Source organism: Diadema antillarum, unplaced genomic scaffold (assembly GCF_040938485.1).
Source record: "Diadema antillarum isolate AM-2024a unplaced genomic scaffold, OU_Dant_1.0 seq00000846_RagTag, whole genome shotgun sequence".
Taxonomy (NCBI): domain Eukaryota; kingdom Metazoa; phylum Echinodermata; class Echinoidea; order Diadematoida; family Diadematidae; genus Diadema; species Diadema antillarum.
In genome coordinates this window covers 287,877-303,675 of record NW_027271720.1, presented here as the reverse complement: position 1 = coordinate 303,675, position 15,799 = coordinate 287,877, and the positions used below count along the sequence as shown (strand labels likewise).

At 39.0% G+C, this 15,799-nt stretch overlaps 1 protein-coding gene across 1 annotated transcript; it reads left to right on the top strand.

Annotated features, from left to right (window-relative positions):
- Positions 1-1,092: 1,092 nt before the first annotated feature.
- On the top strand, positions 1,093-11,843 carry LOC139740264 (organic solute transporter subunit alpha-like). The gene is made up of 7 exons (XM_071650847.1): positions 1,093-1,210; positions 4,532-4,692; positions 6,440-6,513; positions 7,726-7,884; positions 8,645-8,756; positions 9,935-10,187; positions 11,575-11,843. Exons 1-7 carry the CDS (start codon positions 1,093-1,095, stop codon positions 11,841-11,843), a joined length of 1,146 nt encoding a protein of 381 aa, XP_071506948.1.
- The last annotated feature ends 3,956 nt before the right edge of the window (positions 11,844-15,799 follow it).

Sequence of the window (15,799 nt, the reverse complement as noted above, 5' to 3'; positions counted from 1 at the left end):
AATGACATATCAGCCGATTACATCGGTTTATGGGGACCGGAGTTTGAAACTCACTTGAAAGATTTGACAAGCGGAAGCTTATTAAATGGAAGCCCGTCGGGTAACTCTCGGTTACAATACCATAGTCATTACTTTTTTTGTATCAATCTGATGATCCAAAGTTCACGAGTCTGGAAAGTCAAAACGGAGTTAATTGTTTTCTTGCACGCTCATTGCGTTTCATGTTGCGTTTGAATCCAGTGTTTCAACCAGTGTGGGAATTACGTGTGGCTGTTCGACACATTCAATCGAGTGCGGATCGTTCTTCGAAGCATGATTGTCAATGATTGTGACGATGTGTCACAATTTGTTACGCTGAATTCGGTATTAACACATCGCTGATTTGATATACTGCGAACCATGGAAGCTGGAGGGCTTCGCAGTAATAATAGGGCGTTTTGAATACCACCCACATTTCGGTGTTGCATTCACAACACATGAGCACCTTCAATGAGCGCCTCTGACCAATAACAACGTTTGCTTCTGTTCTCCCTTCTCGCTATTCAGCAGCAAAGTGCGTCTCCGTGAGTAATTTCGAAGATTGTTCAAGAACTCGGCGAGCGGTCTGTTGTTAACCACTTCAATTCGCCGTCGGAAACGCGCACCTGTGGTCACACTAAAGGATTAGGGTTGAAGCGTGTTAGCTTTTAAGACGAATCCCCATGGTCCAGTTCAATACGACTGAAATCTCATTGGTACGGAATATTAGCTGTATAATGGTCTCCGTCTAGGAGATGACAGTCAGTCTGTGGAATTACATCACAAATTCAGCTGGGATGCCAGCAAGGATATAGAATAAGGATTGCTAAGCACCTGTTTGTTCACCAATAGACCAGCGTAACTGTAACATATTTGCAAGTTTTTGACATTACAGTACATCGTTCGCACGATTTGTTGCCAACTACACCAGAGTAAGTATAATAGGGTTGAAAGAGCCCCGCCAAAATTGAGCTGGTCGTCTGGCTGGGAACGCCTATAGCTGTATCGTGGATCAACCGCTGGTGATCGATTTCATCTCGATAATTTCTGTGACAGAACTCTAGAATCGGCGACATGGCTGCGACAGAATCGTCGGTGATCTTTTACTCGGAGATCGATAATAATGCCACGTCCAGCAACAAGTCGACGGGTTGTTCAGATCATGTCAGCTCCTCGGGCGAAGAGATGAAGAGTAAGTAAGAATCAGCCTTTTGTCTTAAAGAGGATGGCTAGTAACTGATCAGTGGGAATCAGTGGGAATGCTGGAGGATGATTGTTCCAATCCTTGTGGGATTCATTTAAGAGTTCATTATATATTGTCTATTGTTGTGTGAAAATTATTTGCTTCAGAATAGTCTCATATTCAAGTACTGTGCAGTTTAATGTTTCCAGGTTAGCGTGCCTGGTCAATGACGGGGCATTAATCTGCATATTACTTGAATATGAGACCGTTCTGAAGCAAATAATTTTCACACAACAGTAGATATATAATGTACTCTTAAATGAATCCCACAAGGATTCGAACAATCATCCCTCAGCATTCCCACTGATTCCCATTGATCGGTTACTAGCCATCCCCTTTAATCCATCATCTGCGGCAAATGAGAATTTCCATATATTATTTCCATAGATGAATCACCTGTTTTGTAAACATATTATGTTCTTGATATTACTTTCAGAAGCAATATCAGAGACCTATGATGAATGTGTCGGAAGAAATGGGGTGGGGTAATTGTTTTATGAATATTATACTCTAGCGGGCGTAGTCTGAAAATGATTGTAGAATATTCTTTTTTGTTAAGCTGAAAGACTTGTCAATTGCAATAGGTTTATAGATCGTGGAAACCAATATGGAAGAACAGAATCTACCATGATCAGCTTTCCACTTAACCCGTTTTCTCCGACAAATGAAAATTTACATTTTCTAGGATTGTACACGACACAGGCAGTTCTCGCAGCCGATGAGTTGAAAGACAATTCACTTCAATTTTTAGCGCTATATACTATATACATATATGTATATATGTATGTATATGTATATATATATATATATACACTGTATATATATATATATATATATATATATATATATATATATATATATATAATATATTATATATATTGATGTGGGTGTGTGTGCTGCGTGTGTGTACGTGTCGGTTTTTTTTTTGGGGGGGGGGGCTGAGGGCTGAAAATATGTAATATGAAATATTCTTTTTCGAGAGAAATGTATTTAAAGCCCCAGGTGAAACAAACACATGACAAAACGAAGACAAGTTAACAACAACTTGAATCCACCGCTATGCTTTAACCTAGTCTTGTAGTCTATCGAAGCAAAATAACATTTATGTAGTATGTTCAAAGTTTGCCTATAATAGATATTGATGTAAAAGGACTTACTATTGGTTCCCACAAATAAAATGCTTACATCACTTTGCACGTGTTTTTGTCATACATTTTATTGTAGATGACAGGGGGAAAAAAAATCTGTAAAGGCATACACATTGATATATGGAATGATTTATGAATAAGGTTTGGAAGTTCACGCCTTGGCTATTGTCATGATTGTTTCCGTTGAACAATGCCGCGGAAGAAAGAGTAGCAGAACAAAAAAAGTATAAAAGTTGATTTATTGCCCCATTCATCAACAACTGTAAATGCACGATTCTGAGATGTTTGCAAAAACCATGAAAACAGTCAGTGTTGGTATATACTTTCCTCATCCCTGCCGGGAGGGGAGGACCAAAAACCTATTACTGAACAACCTAGCCTTTCGGCTGCGTCACTGTATACAAATGTTGATAAGATGGGGGTTTTCAAATTACAAATGTGGTTATTTTGTCGAAGAGAGTAAGAAACTATAATCGCACATCAGGACCTAATGTCAGGCGTTGATGGAATCTTTCGTCTTTCAAAAAACATATTCGAATATAAATCAATATCGAATAGAGGCGTTTTAGGGTGAAGTCACTCTTAAATTTTAGTCCATTGGCTAATTCTACTGATTTCCTTTGGACCTGAATAAAGCCGTGCATTGTGACACACAAACACACACACACACACACACACACACACACACACACACACACACACATTGTTATGCTATTGTAACTTGTCCTTATAGGAATCAAAGGCATAAATCGAATTCGATAAACATCTGCGGATACAATATCGCAAATACATCATTGGAAAGTGAAAACCTAAACTAACTGCCTGGTGTGTCGAGAGCGGAGAATGCATCGAAGGAGACCACTCACTTTGTTCTGTAGTGCGATACGATTGCTTACATCGGGACGTGAACAATGAAATTACAAGTGCTCCTTCAATGACCACTTGTTCTCAGAAGTGGTGTGTGCAAGGATATCTGCATGAAAGCCAAACTTTTCAGTTTCGTATACAGCTTTATACAAGCTGCTGCCCGCCCCCGGCCTCAAGTCAAAGATATCGAAATCTCAGAAACAAAGAGTGGTATTTTCATTTGACCGTAAATCCACAGCCATATTATGACCCCTTTGTTCCCGACTTAACAGGATCGCTTTCAGACGGAACTTTGCGACTGAATCAAACAGACACCGAAATTGTTACTGCCGATTCTCGGTTTTCAATGGCCACAAGAAGACTTGCAATTGCGAAGGCTTTTCTTTGCCTTTTTATTTATTTTCTTTTACATCTAAAAGCCAAAATCTCCTCCCTCTTTATCCACCCGTTCCAATTTCCATAGCCCAGGTTTATACTGCCTTCCCGCATTTTTCTATCAGTTTTAAGAAGTATAACCCAAATTTTCAGAATGCTGTGTACGGACGAATGGTGTTATAATAAGGTAATTAATCAAGACTGTGTCAAATGAGTTATTATCAAAATCTACTAACAGTTGCGACATAATTGTAATATCGACTCCCTGCTGACCAATTATGATTGTATTTTGTAGAAATACACCCAACTGAACACCCGTCACAAATTCGTCTTAGGCACAAACTCAATAAGACTGAAGAAGATCATACCATGTGCTCTCGAGGTGTTGAAGCTACCATGTATATAGATCGTCATGATTTCGAAGTCGAATTTAAAGGCATTATTTACCACTTGCAGATGAAACAGAAACCCAGCTTGAATGCTTCAAAATAGTTCTAAAATGTCAGTTAGGGATAGAAACAGCCAATGTTGAAATATTGATTAGTATAATCAATGTTAAGTATTGTTAAATATATACATGAACAAAAGTTGAATATAAAATCGTTTCTAGAATAAAGCCATCTACAGTTATGGTGTATTGAGAAAAAAACACCTTCTTATATATTTTAGGCTTCACTGCGAAATTTTTATGTAGGGCCTATGGTATAGCAATGTTGTTTTGTGATACGACAAACCTATACATAAAGAAATTATATACAAATGTGATAACTCGAACATTTTTTAAATCACTGCTCCCAATGGTAAACAATACCATATGGTTTTATATATGGTTATATTTTTTATTTGTTTTTGGTCTTGTTGTTGTTTGTGTTTCTCGCAGTGATTTTGTCCGTTCCTTGGGGCTTACCTATCCTGATCTCTATAACCATCTGCGCCGGGCTCACCATCATCATGTTCTTCCACTCCTGGATGAGGATCAGGCGCCACATCCCCTATGGCAACCGGAGGATGTTCCTCGTCCGCCTCTTCGCCCTCTTTCCGGTAAGGGTCAAAGGTCAACCCGTCCCTTCCCTTCCTCCTCTCCATGCGGGACACAGGTGGTGACATAGCTCCACAATCTGCTCACTTGTCCCACACATAAGATTATGGATGAAAAGAATGGAAGATAGATATCCATGGATATACCTATATAACGGAAGGGATAGTTGTTATCTGTTTCTTTATCTATAGCCATTCATTTAATTTCTACATTCGCTCATTCATTCATTCACCTATATGTTTATCTATATTGATGTAAGGGTGTATGTGCAGAGTGAATTTGTATGTAACAAGTTTTGTTTGCAATTATATCTTCATATTTGATCATCCATTCAGTGATTTTATGCGTTTATGCATGTTTAGGTTCATTCATTCATTCATTCATTCATTCATTCCTTCCTTCCTTCATTCATTCATTCCTTCATTCATTGTTTACTTATTCTGCAAAGCAGAAGGTGGATGGGTCACAACCAGAGAAAAATGAATGGAAAACCCTTTGAATGTAAACCATAAGTACCAATTTCCATTGATGTGATGCTTCCCTTTAAAGGGGATGGCTAGTAACTGATCAGTGGGAATCAGTGGGAATGCTGGGTGATGATTGTTCCAATCCTTGTGGGATTCATTTAAGAGTACATTATATATCTATTGTTGTGTGAAAATAATTTGCTTCAGAACGGTCTCATATTCAAGTAATGTGCAGTTTAATGTTTCAAGGTTAGCGTGCCTGGTCAGTGACGGGGCATTAATCTGCACATTACTTGAATATGAGACCGTTCTGAAGCAAATAATTTTCACACAACAATATATATATAATGAATCCCACAAGAATTGGAACAATCACCCCCAGCATTCCCACTGATTCCCACTGATCAGTTACTAGCCATCCCCTTTAATTGCAGTTTTAACGTCATGCCGGTTTTGTGAATAGGCCGAAGCTCAGCAAAACAACTTTGAGTTTGAATTTCAACTATAGATTCTTATTTTGTCTAATGTGCTATAATATGCGCTCATAAAAACAGCAGTGTTCGTCCTGGATATACCTTTGAATATCGGGTGTCCTATAGAATTCACGTTAGCATTTCTTAATCAAACTTGAACGGAGTTTCGACTTTGCACCTCTTCGTGGTGAATATGTTTTCTGTGCGTTAATCTTTCCAAAGAACTGATAAAACTATGCCTCGCACATATCATTTATCTAGATCACCAAAAAAAAAAAAAAAAAGATAAGGGAATGTGCTTGTGACGCGAATTCGCATGCAATGTTTCAATTTGAAAGATAAAACAATTGTGACAGAGCAAGCTACCTATAGGCCTAGTATTCTCAATTTGCAGGAAAGCTAAGTATACTACGGAATTTATAAAATTCCAGAACATATAAAATATGTAACTATTTTAGCTGCTATACTTTGGATCAGCCATAGAAAGACCAAGACCAACGGTCTCTGTTGATCCCCAACAAACTGAAATAACTGTTTTTATGTTGTGTTTGTCTATTGCGAAATTGTTATGTAAGTTGTACATTTTTCCTGCTTTGTTCCAATGTTCTATAAATATAAACCATCTTGCATTCTTTGTAAATGCTTTTTATCAGGACGGGAAATAAATGAAATGAAATGAAAATGAATTGAATTCACGATAAACTGTCCTTGCGGTATATGACGACATTGACATGAGAATTTGTTATTTTAAACCGAACAAATTCAATCGAAAAGAAGCATGTTCTTGTTCTTGTTCTTTTTTAACACAGATCTATGCTGGCACATCCTTGGCTGGTTTCTACGTGCCCAAGGCATCGCTAATAGCGAACTGGGGTGCGAGCTTGTAAGTACCAGTCGAAGATGTTGTAAAGTCAGATGCTTGCTCATGAGTTCCGGCTTCAAGTCGCCTGCACTCCGACACACCAGACTATACAGCATGTCGATTAGTGTCGATATAATATTTCTTCATGTAGTGCTTTCCAAAATATGATGCAGACTTTTATAGTTCTTATAATTCATGACCTGATGCTAAACAATTAATGTAAAATTAATGCAAAAATTAATACGCCAGTAACACATCTCCGGCCAGACTCAAGAAGCATCTTCTTCTTCTTCTTCTTTTTCTTCTTTTTCTTCTTCCTCTTTTTCTTCTCTTTCTTCTTGTTAAGTCTGCCTCCTTCAATAAGCTGAAGATTCTTGCAGACTGTGTTATTTACATTATAATACAGTTTATTTACAGATATTTACAATAACAGATATGAAGAACAAAGACTATAACCACAACGATCAACCGTTAGTCGGATACGGAATGCCCCCATAGATGGCACTGCAACAATTTCCGAGCACAGTGAAATTGTAATTATTCATTTTGTGATAATACGCAGAGTAACATGGAATTAATGTAGTAATCAATTCGCTGGTCAAACGTTTCCAATCTCAATTCTATTCCACTCTTCGTTTTGACCATTTTATTTAGTCTTGTTTATTAAAGGGCAGTTTTAAATCTGCTGCGCTAATGCTATCTATAACGCGCTTACCGGGTTGAACAACGTGAGCTGTCTCGCACATGAGCAGATAGCTGTCTCGCACATACGCAGATCGAAGAACGATTTTTGGCGGATAAACTGGTCGGATATGGCCTTTTCATCGCGGATCTTTAGGCATTATTTACCATGTTTGTAGATTTAAAAAAAAAACAGCTTTAGTGCTTCAAAATAGTTCTAGAATGTGAGTTGGGGGTAAAGACCACCAATGTGAAATTTTTAATCAGAAGTATACAAAATGTGAACAATAGTTATAATAAACTTGTTTCTAGACTAAACCGTCCACAGTTATGGTTTGATGAGAAAATTAGGGATATCTCTTTACATTTTAGGCTTTATTGCAAAATCTTTATATGGTAAGATGTTTTGTGACACAACTGACCTACACATTATACAACAAATGTGATAACTCGGACATTTTTTCAATCCCTGCTCCCAATGGTAAACTATACTTTTAAAGCTGCCTGTTGAAAGAGATGCTTAAGTAGTGCCCCCTTTTAAACCTCTACCAGGTACCTGTCTTCCACTCTCTACACATTCGTGCTCCTCATCGTGGATTATTTCGGCGGAGTGGAGCCTATGGAGCTCCACATCGATGGGATCAAGGTGTCCCTCTCCGCCCCGCCTCTCACTTGTTGCTGCCCCTGTCTGCCAAAGATTAACTTCTCCATGTAAGTTGATATCCACCAACCTGTTCAAGGAAAATTAAAAAAAAAATAATGAATATAATAATAATAATAATGATAATGATAATAATGTCTTATTTATCCAGCCTAGCCTCTTCAGTACGACTAGAGTATAGTAGTGTTTTTTGTTTGTTTGTTTGTTTGTTTGTTTGTTTGTTTGTTTGTTTTTGTCATCGTTCCTTGATATCCTCCACTCAATAAAGGCATAATAAGTTGTAACATTTTCATTATTTTGGTGATAAGAGGGAACAACGATGTTGTCAAGGAGTGACGTCATAGCTAGGTCTCATCGTGTCAGACCCTCTACTCATTAAAATAAATAAATTGTTACAAATTAATTATGTTGGTGATGAGAGGGAACAAAGATGTAAAACAAAACAAAACAAACAAACGAGTGACGCCCGAGGTCTAACACAAGACGGAAAGATTAAAGGTGAAAGATCAAGAGTGACAGGGAAGGGAAATGGAATGAGGAGGGAAAGAGATCGAGAGAGATCGAGAAAGATAGTAAGGGGATGAGCAACAGAGGAGAGAAAGATGGATGAATATAATAGAAAGGAGGAGGAGGCGAAAGATAAAGAATAGAGCAAAGAGCTTAACAAAAGCCAGCCGTACTGGTTTTGTTGCAGGTCCGTTTAACGGCGAAAGCACTTTTATGAAGGCTTTAATCACTCGATCAAGATATGCCACAATCACTGATTGTAAACTACATACTTCATTTTCCCTTTTTGCCGTTCTCCATCAGGACAAACTTTCATCGGTTTAGACGGTTGGTTCTTCAGACTGCATTCATCAGACCAGTGTGCGTGTTTATAGGGGCCGTCCTCTGGGCAGATGGAATTTACAAGCCATCCGTGGTAAGGAAATTACGCTTGCTCAGATTGATGTAGACAAAAAACAACCAAAAACATGATTTAAAGGTTGTACGTCACGAGACCGACACCCACGAGTCATACAGCCCACGAGTCATACAGCTCACGAGTCATACAGCCCATGAGTAATACAGCTCACTGGTCATATATACAGCCCATGAGTTCGACACCAAGCTAACAAGGCCCATGAGACCGACACATTAAGCCCCGCGTTGTATCTGTCGAACTCGTGGGCTTTATTTGCCTAGAGTCGAACTCATGGGCTGTATGACTCGTGGATGTCGGTCTCGTGGGATGCGTTTTAAAGTGTAGATAGTAACAGTGTTTGTAGTGCATGGAAGTGGTGTAATGATGCCTACAGACACGATAGATGAAGGGAAATCTACGCCAACAATTGTTTTCTCAAAGGATTGTGGTATACGCTGTTCATACTGATTATTCCTTGCATTGAGTGACAGTAACGACAATAACGACACCACAAATGCAAGCATTTTCCCGACGTCGACACTAACACTATAGTCAGGTTATCCTTCGTTCACAGCGTCAGTTGACAACTACATTAATGTTAACACTCTGTAATTTCTTGGAAGTAGATTGAATGTTCAGTCATGGAAACTAAAAACAAGGAAATCATTTATTGTTATAAAATGGAAACAATCTGAAACCATCTTGCAATTTGCTGCTGGGACCTGACACTGCCATGGAAACTACCACAAAAAAAAAAGTGAAGATCCCAGTTTGCTATGAGGCTGGTCGACCTGTTAGCTAGGAATACGGCGATATGGCGTATACTCACTCTGAATTTCGATTCCATCACCGTTGTAAGATTCATGTGTAAAAATAGAGAGCTAGTAATGGTAAGATGGCTAATGGCAAGACATCTTGAAATATGTCAGTTGCGTTTCAACTACGAAGATGCTGCCCTGAGATATATGACAAGATTTGTAATGCATTAGGCATACAATGCTTACTTGTATGTCTCTATCGTATTCATTGCTATTATCATTTATATATTGAGGTTTTTCAGTAGCGTTTACAAATTATTATCATAGTCATCTCTCTAAGTAGCATCGTATCTATAAAATCTATTTGGGAGAATATCGCGGCTTCACCCTAATCATATCCCCTCCTTCTCTCCCCCCCCCCCTCCCACATCTTCACAGATCGAGGCCGACTCCGCCTTCGTCTACCTTAACGTCATCAGTCTCGTGTCTTCCCTCATCGCCGTCTACGGACTCTCGGTCATCTACAACGCCACGGCTGTGCCGCTGAAGAACTTCATGGTGTCGGCAAAATTCACGGCTATGAAGTGCGTTCTCATCATGACCAACGGCCAGAACCTGATCATTGCCATTCTTGTGAAGAAGAATGTGATCCCATGCGTCGGCATCTTAGACTCGGCCTCCAGGGGTGAATGTAAGTTTATAACGTATGCCCCACCCCCTAAAAAAAATACAACGGGACCTTCGGCAATGACAACTTTAACTTTCAGCGCCATGAGCACTGAAAGGTGGACCTGTGCGCTATACAAGTAGCCACTATAATGGTGATGATGATGATGATCATCATTATTATTATTATTATTATTATCATTATTATTCAAAAATAGTGAATCAATCCAAAATACAATTATAGGGTAGGAAATCATTGCCCACATCTTACAGAAAACCCCATACAATTTGCTTCAGTGGTCAAAGAGAAATGAGGAGTTTTGTAGAGCATGTCAGGAATCCCTTCCCTCCAAGTTCTGTCCATTGTGTTCACACATTAATATTAAGTTCCAACATGTCCAAGAGCATCCAAGTGCTAAACTTGGAAGAATCAGACCCATGACATGCTTTAACAACGATTCACATTTCTCTGTGACCACTTAACCAAATTGAATGGGGTTTTCTGCAAAATATAGCTTAGATGTTATACTTCAAGACCCTGAAATAACATTCAAACAATTTAATCATATTGGAAGTTATTAATGCGAAAATACAGTTGTATTTTTTTTTTGGGGGGGGGGGTGACATGCTGTATTGTGTTACATGCACACAGATGCACACATTACATACACAAGGAAACAGAAGAAATCAATTTGCAAATTGTTATAACGTATCGTTCTCTCTCATTCTTTGTATTTCCTTTCTCATAGCAAGATGATTACATCAAAAGAAATTGAATGCAACAAGAAATTCCTTGATGTTCATCTAGTTTGCATAATATCAAGAGTAGAAACATAGCGTTAAGTGGCTTTGCTGCGTTCTACAGAGGAGACCCAAAGATATTATTTACTAATCTCTTTAAGCATTGTTAAGCCTGTTAAGAGACACACACACTGACACTAACTCGAGCTCCTGTGTGCATTAAATTTATTTTAATCGCTTTTGAACGAACTAAGTTAAAGCAACATAAATCAATACTTAGTTCACCTACTAAAATTACTGTGCCATGCATCTTGTTTCAACATTCCATTCGCCTAAACCACTCACACTTATCTACAGTAATGACTAAACCCGTGAGTGTTAGTAGATATGGTAGAAACCATGATTTAAGAATTTACAGTTCTAACGTTTCTTTTTCTCCTCTCCATCCTCCTCCTCCTCCTCCTCCTCTCTCTCTCTCTCTCTCTCTCCTTCTCCTCCTTCTCCTTATCCTTATCCTCCTCTCCCTCCTCATCCTCTTTCTTCTCTTCCTCCTCTTCCCCTCCTCCTCCCCTCCTCCTCCAACTCCTCTTCCCCTTCCTCCTCCCCCTCCTTCTCCTCATCCTCATCTTTCTTTTCCATCTTCCCTCATTTGTTCACCTCTGTGACCATAGTGTTGTACAACATGCTGGTGGTCTATGAGATGTTCCTGCTCACCCTCGTCTTCAAACTCTACTACTGGCACTGGATAATCAGTCACGAGTACGGCATGAAGTACATGTCGGCGTCGGTTGACGACCTTGACCTCGACGGTGTCGACGAGAAGGAGCCGATGAGCGTCACCCACGAGCGCATCCAGGACCTGCAAGAGAAAACCAGCGCCAACGGCTCGCTGTCGAACGTCTCGAAGACCGGTTCGTTCAAGAGCGAGACAGTGGTATGAGATCACGTACTCATAGGAATCATTTGATGAATGTGAGACTGGTGAATTATACCATCTCCCCGTCCTGTTGCATACTTCTTTGAGTGCTGCTAGAGCGAAGAGAGGACAACAAGTTTGCACTCGGAGGACCATGGAACACTCACACATAGCTGTGGAATCTCACCCAGGTAGCATGTATAGTTCATAATGCGTCAAAGTCAGTTGATGAAGTCAGTATAGATGAAGACAGAGTTGAATTGTACGACCTCCCTGAGCACTGTTTTTAGCCAATATCCGATCAAAATGCTAATGGTGCTACGGATAGGCCTTCCAACCTGTGGCTAACTCTCTGGCTAACGATTGACATGGAGAAACCTTGGAATAGGACCCGTGCAGTGCTGACTAGATAGTCATGCAGGCAATGGACATGTTACCATGTACACTCGAAAGTGGCACACTTGATATTCCTTTGGATATTTCGTGTTACCTCATTATTGATTGCAACTTAGCATGTTAAAAAAATGCCTTGGACAATGTGCTTTAGTGTGTCGTGTAAGTTACTAGTATTGGTCATCACACGCTGCATACGCAAAACGTCTGGTTTCGGACAGCATGATGGTGGTGGACAGATACTGATGATTCGATATTCCAAATATTCGCAGTGTTAATGAAATAGCCATATAAGGACGGTCATCAGCCGGTGACAATTTTAGCTCATATTGGACCTTTGCAGAAAACGTAAAGAGGACCCAGCTACTCCCATCCTCCTCATTATAATTGGTCCTTCTCTGCTTGTCGTAGTTGATTGTCGCAGCAAAATCATGAGCATGTGCGTGCGCGTGTTCGCAAGGTGGCGAGAGGTATGTATGGACCAGTGCCAAAGGGGTTATATACGAATAGACAGTGACTACGATATCTCCATGGTCTCCGTATAGCCTCTTTGGTCAATGCACACTGGAGCATCAGATATTCAAGTGTACTGCACAAATTGCTATCACGTGACGCATTCTGCAGAAACGAAACTGACTGTTCAAAAAACCAAATCGCCAATCATTATTACTAAATGAGTAATGTACATGAATGCGTCGCATACACGAGGAGCAAAACACACTAAGCGCATCAGAGATTCTATACCCTTCCACTATACGTACAAGGTCACATTGCTTCCAACAAAAAGGCTTTTCACCTTCGGTTTTCTTTTTCCTTACATTATGAAGCAGCTGTATGCGTTAATTATAGTTGTTGTTATTACCTCATCTTATTCTAATGACATGATTTTGCGGCTACTTCACATCCCATTAAATACGGGTATGCCATGATAATCACGGTAGCATCAAGTCTACGTGACAGTGCTTTGTATATTGGTATAGCATCCTGCAGTATTACCTGAAGATTCGTTGACCCGACTCCATAAAAGAACTGTACATGAACACAAAGCTCGCTCCTGTAAAGGAATGATAAAAGCAGCCAGATCTACTCAAATTACTCTGGGCAAGCCAAGATAAAAAAAAAATGAAGGGATTTAGATTGAGAACACATTTTACTGCGAGCTTGTGTAGCTGGCTATAACTTAAGAGTAACCTGGATTTTTTTATAAAAAGAAGGAGTACATGTATTATGTCACGTTCGCGAATGTGTTCTTGATTGATTTACATCGGATGAGCACTCATTGAGAAGGTTTTTGAGAAGGTTTATATCCGCGATAGGCAAACTCGGGTTACTAATATGGTCTTAGAACTAAGGCTGTTAGTGCCATCTCCTTGATATGCTACAACTGAATCTGTAACAGTGAAGATGCACGAGATGGAAACGACGAAATAAACGCTACGCAACTTATTCAACGTCATAGTTATTTGTGTGCATGTTATTTGTTTCCTCCTCCTCTCTGTATGATGGTTAGAGATGCCTGCCGAATGTGTGGTGAAATTGCAACATTTTAAAGAATATTTAAAAATACTCGCGAAAGAAAATGTTTGTTGATCGAAGAGCCACTCATTGCGGCCCTACAATAATTCTGCACAGAGGTCAAAGGTCTAAACATTTATGTGGGTATTTTTTTTTAAAGAGTAGGGGCTTATTCAGTGAACATTTGAAGAAAATCGGACGATCCGTTCAAAAGATATCATGATTATTTTATTGAAAGATTAATTAAATATCCCTTAGGTGGGAACTCCTGTGATTCATATTACAGTTTAAAAGGCGATAAAGAGAACATTAATTATTAGAAGAACTTTGCAAACCCTCTTCTCCTTTTCTCAAACACTACACATTCCCTTGATTTGTAACTGAGATATTTGAGATGTACACACACACACCCACACACATATACACACAGACGCATGCACATTACTTTCGAAGTAAACCATATCTCGCGACAAATCACATCTCCTCCCATGCGGTTTCTACCTATTTCCTGTGTTTGCACACAGAATCTTCACAAAATTTCCTGTTTTTGACATGATTTACGAAGTAATTACACATTCCTCACATCAAATTGTTCTGGCGTAGTAATGACTGAATGATGATGACTTTGTAACTGAAATAAGGTTCTTAGTCATCAAATTATGGGCAAATAAATATCTATATAATACTGTATTTCCAAACTTCTCAGTTAATTATCAAAGTTGCATCGTCCTAACCACTTGTATCACTGATTGTGATCAGAAACATTTCCAATTTAGACCACCACTAATGTTCTTCTCTGTGCGATTGAAAGCTTTCACTTCTGCGCTTGCCTGAGGTTACCCGCAACGTATTCACATCAACTTGAGCATTAGATGGAGATGTATTTCCCTTTGATCGTAGACACAACGACTACACCGTAGGACACAGAAACGTTGTACTAATTTTGAAGAGATGAAACAAAAAGAGAGTGAATGTGTCGCAGTTCAACTTATTTTCTCTTTCGTTATCACTTGATCAACCACAATTGTACATATTATATAGAGACACGGTTCTCATGCACACACACTCCCCAAAGAATCAATCGACAGGAAAAATCTTACGTGGACACAAACAGTTGTATTAGTTGGCTCATAGTCAATACAGAATACATGGCATGTATATAATCAGCCCTGATCATTTGGTGCATAAAGCAAAATTACATGCACAATTTGTGATTGTTACGATTCCTCAATTTCTCATAAAAAGTTCTTCTTTGTCTAATCTTTCAAAGGGTCATGCAGTAAATATACCGGTGTTTTATTGCTCGCATAAAGGGTTAGAACGTAAGTACATAATGACTTCATATACGCTTAGTATATCTATATAGTTTACGCACAATTTATGAAAACGTGAGTAGAGTTAAAATTTGAAATAGGATTTATTAGCTGCTAGCCAGGTATACTACACATGTATTAGTTGCGCTGCAGTGCAGCATCATTAAGGATTTTCACAAGCATAAATACTTCATATTCTTTGGACTGCCATTTTCTCCCTTTGAACCCATCCGGCAATTAAGGCATTTATTTTCTAAACTCAAAATAGTTTACTTAACTATCTAGCCATCAAGTCCAATCACTGATAATTATTCATCAGTAGCTTTCGACGTCACGCGTGACGTCAAAGTCAAAACTATCACCTGACTTCCTTCACAATTTAAATCGAAAGTTCTTGTTCATTTGATGGTATAACGATAACGATTATCATTACAACGGTTCTCATCTCTCATTATTCTCATCGATAATACTTTTACAAAATACCTAATAGTGATGATTTTTTTTTACATATTACAAAACAGAATCAGAAGACCGATTAAGTGTCTGCTACCCATATACGTTCAGATGGGTAAAGGAAAGAGGCAATGGATAATACATGTAAAAATAGCTTGCCCTGCATCACACAGTGGGCCTACCTGCATGGCAAGATTGCATGGTAAGACTCTTTAAGTATAACACATTTTTCAACCTCGAAGTGTACATTATTCAGTCTAGTTTCTTGTTTTCACTTTTACAGAGACCAGTCAAGATAATCACACG

Bases quoted from the DNA above. Each gene is read 5' to 3' on its own strand.
- LOC139740264 (XM_071650847.1), top strand. From the start codon at position 1,093: ATGGCTGCGACAGAATCGTCGGTGATCTTTTACTCGGAGATCGATAAT. The intron at 4,693-6,439 runs GTAAGGGTCAAA...TTTTTAACACAG, and splicing joins GCCTCTTCGCCCTCTTTCCG to ATCTATGCTGGCACATCCTT. The intron at 8,757-9,934 runs GTAAGGAAATTA...ACATCTTCACAG, and splicing joins GAATTTACAAGCCATCCGTG to ATCGAGGCCGACTCCGCCTT.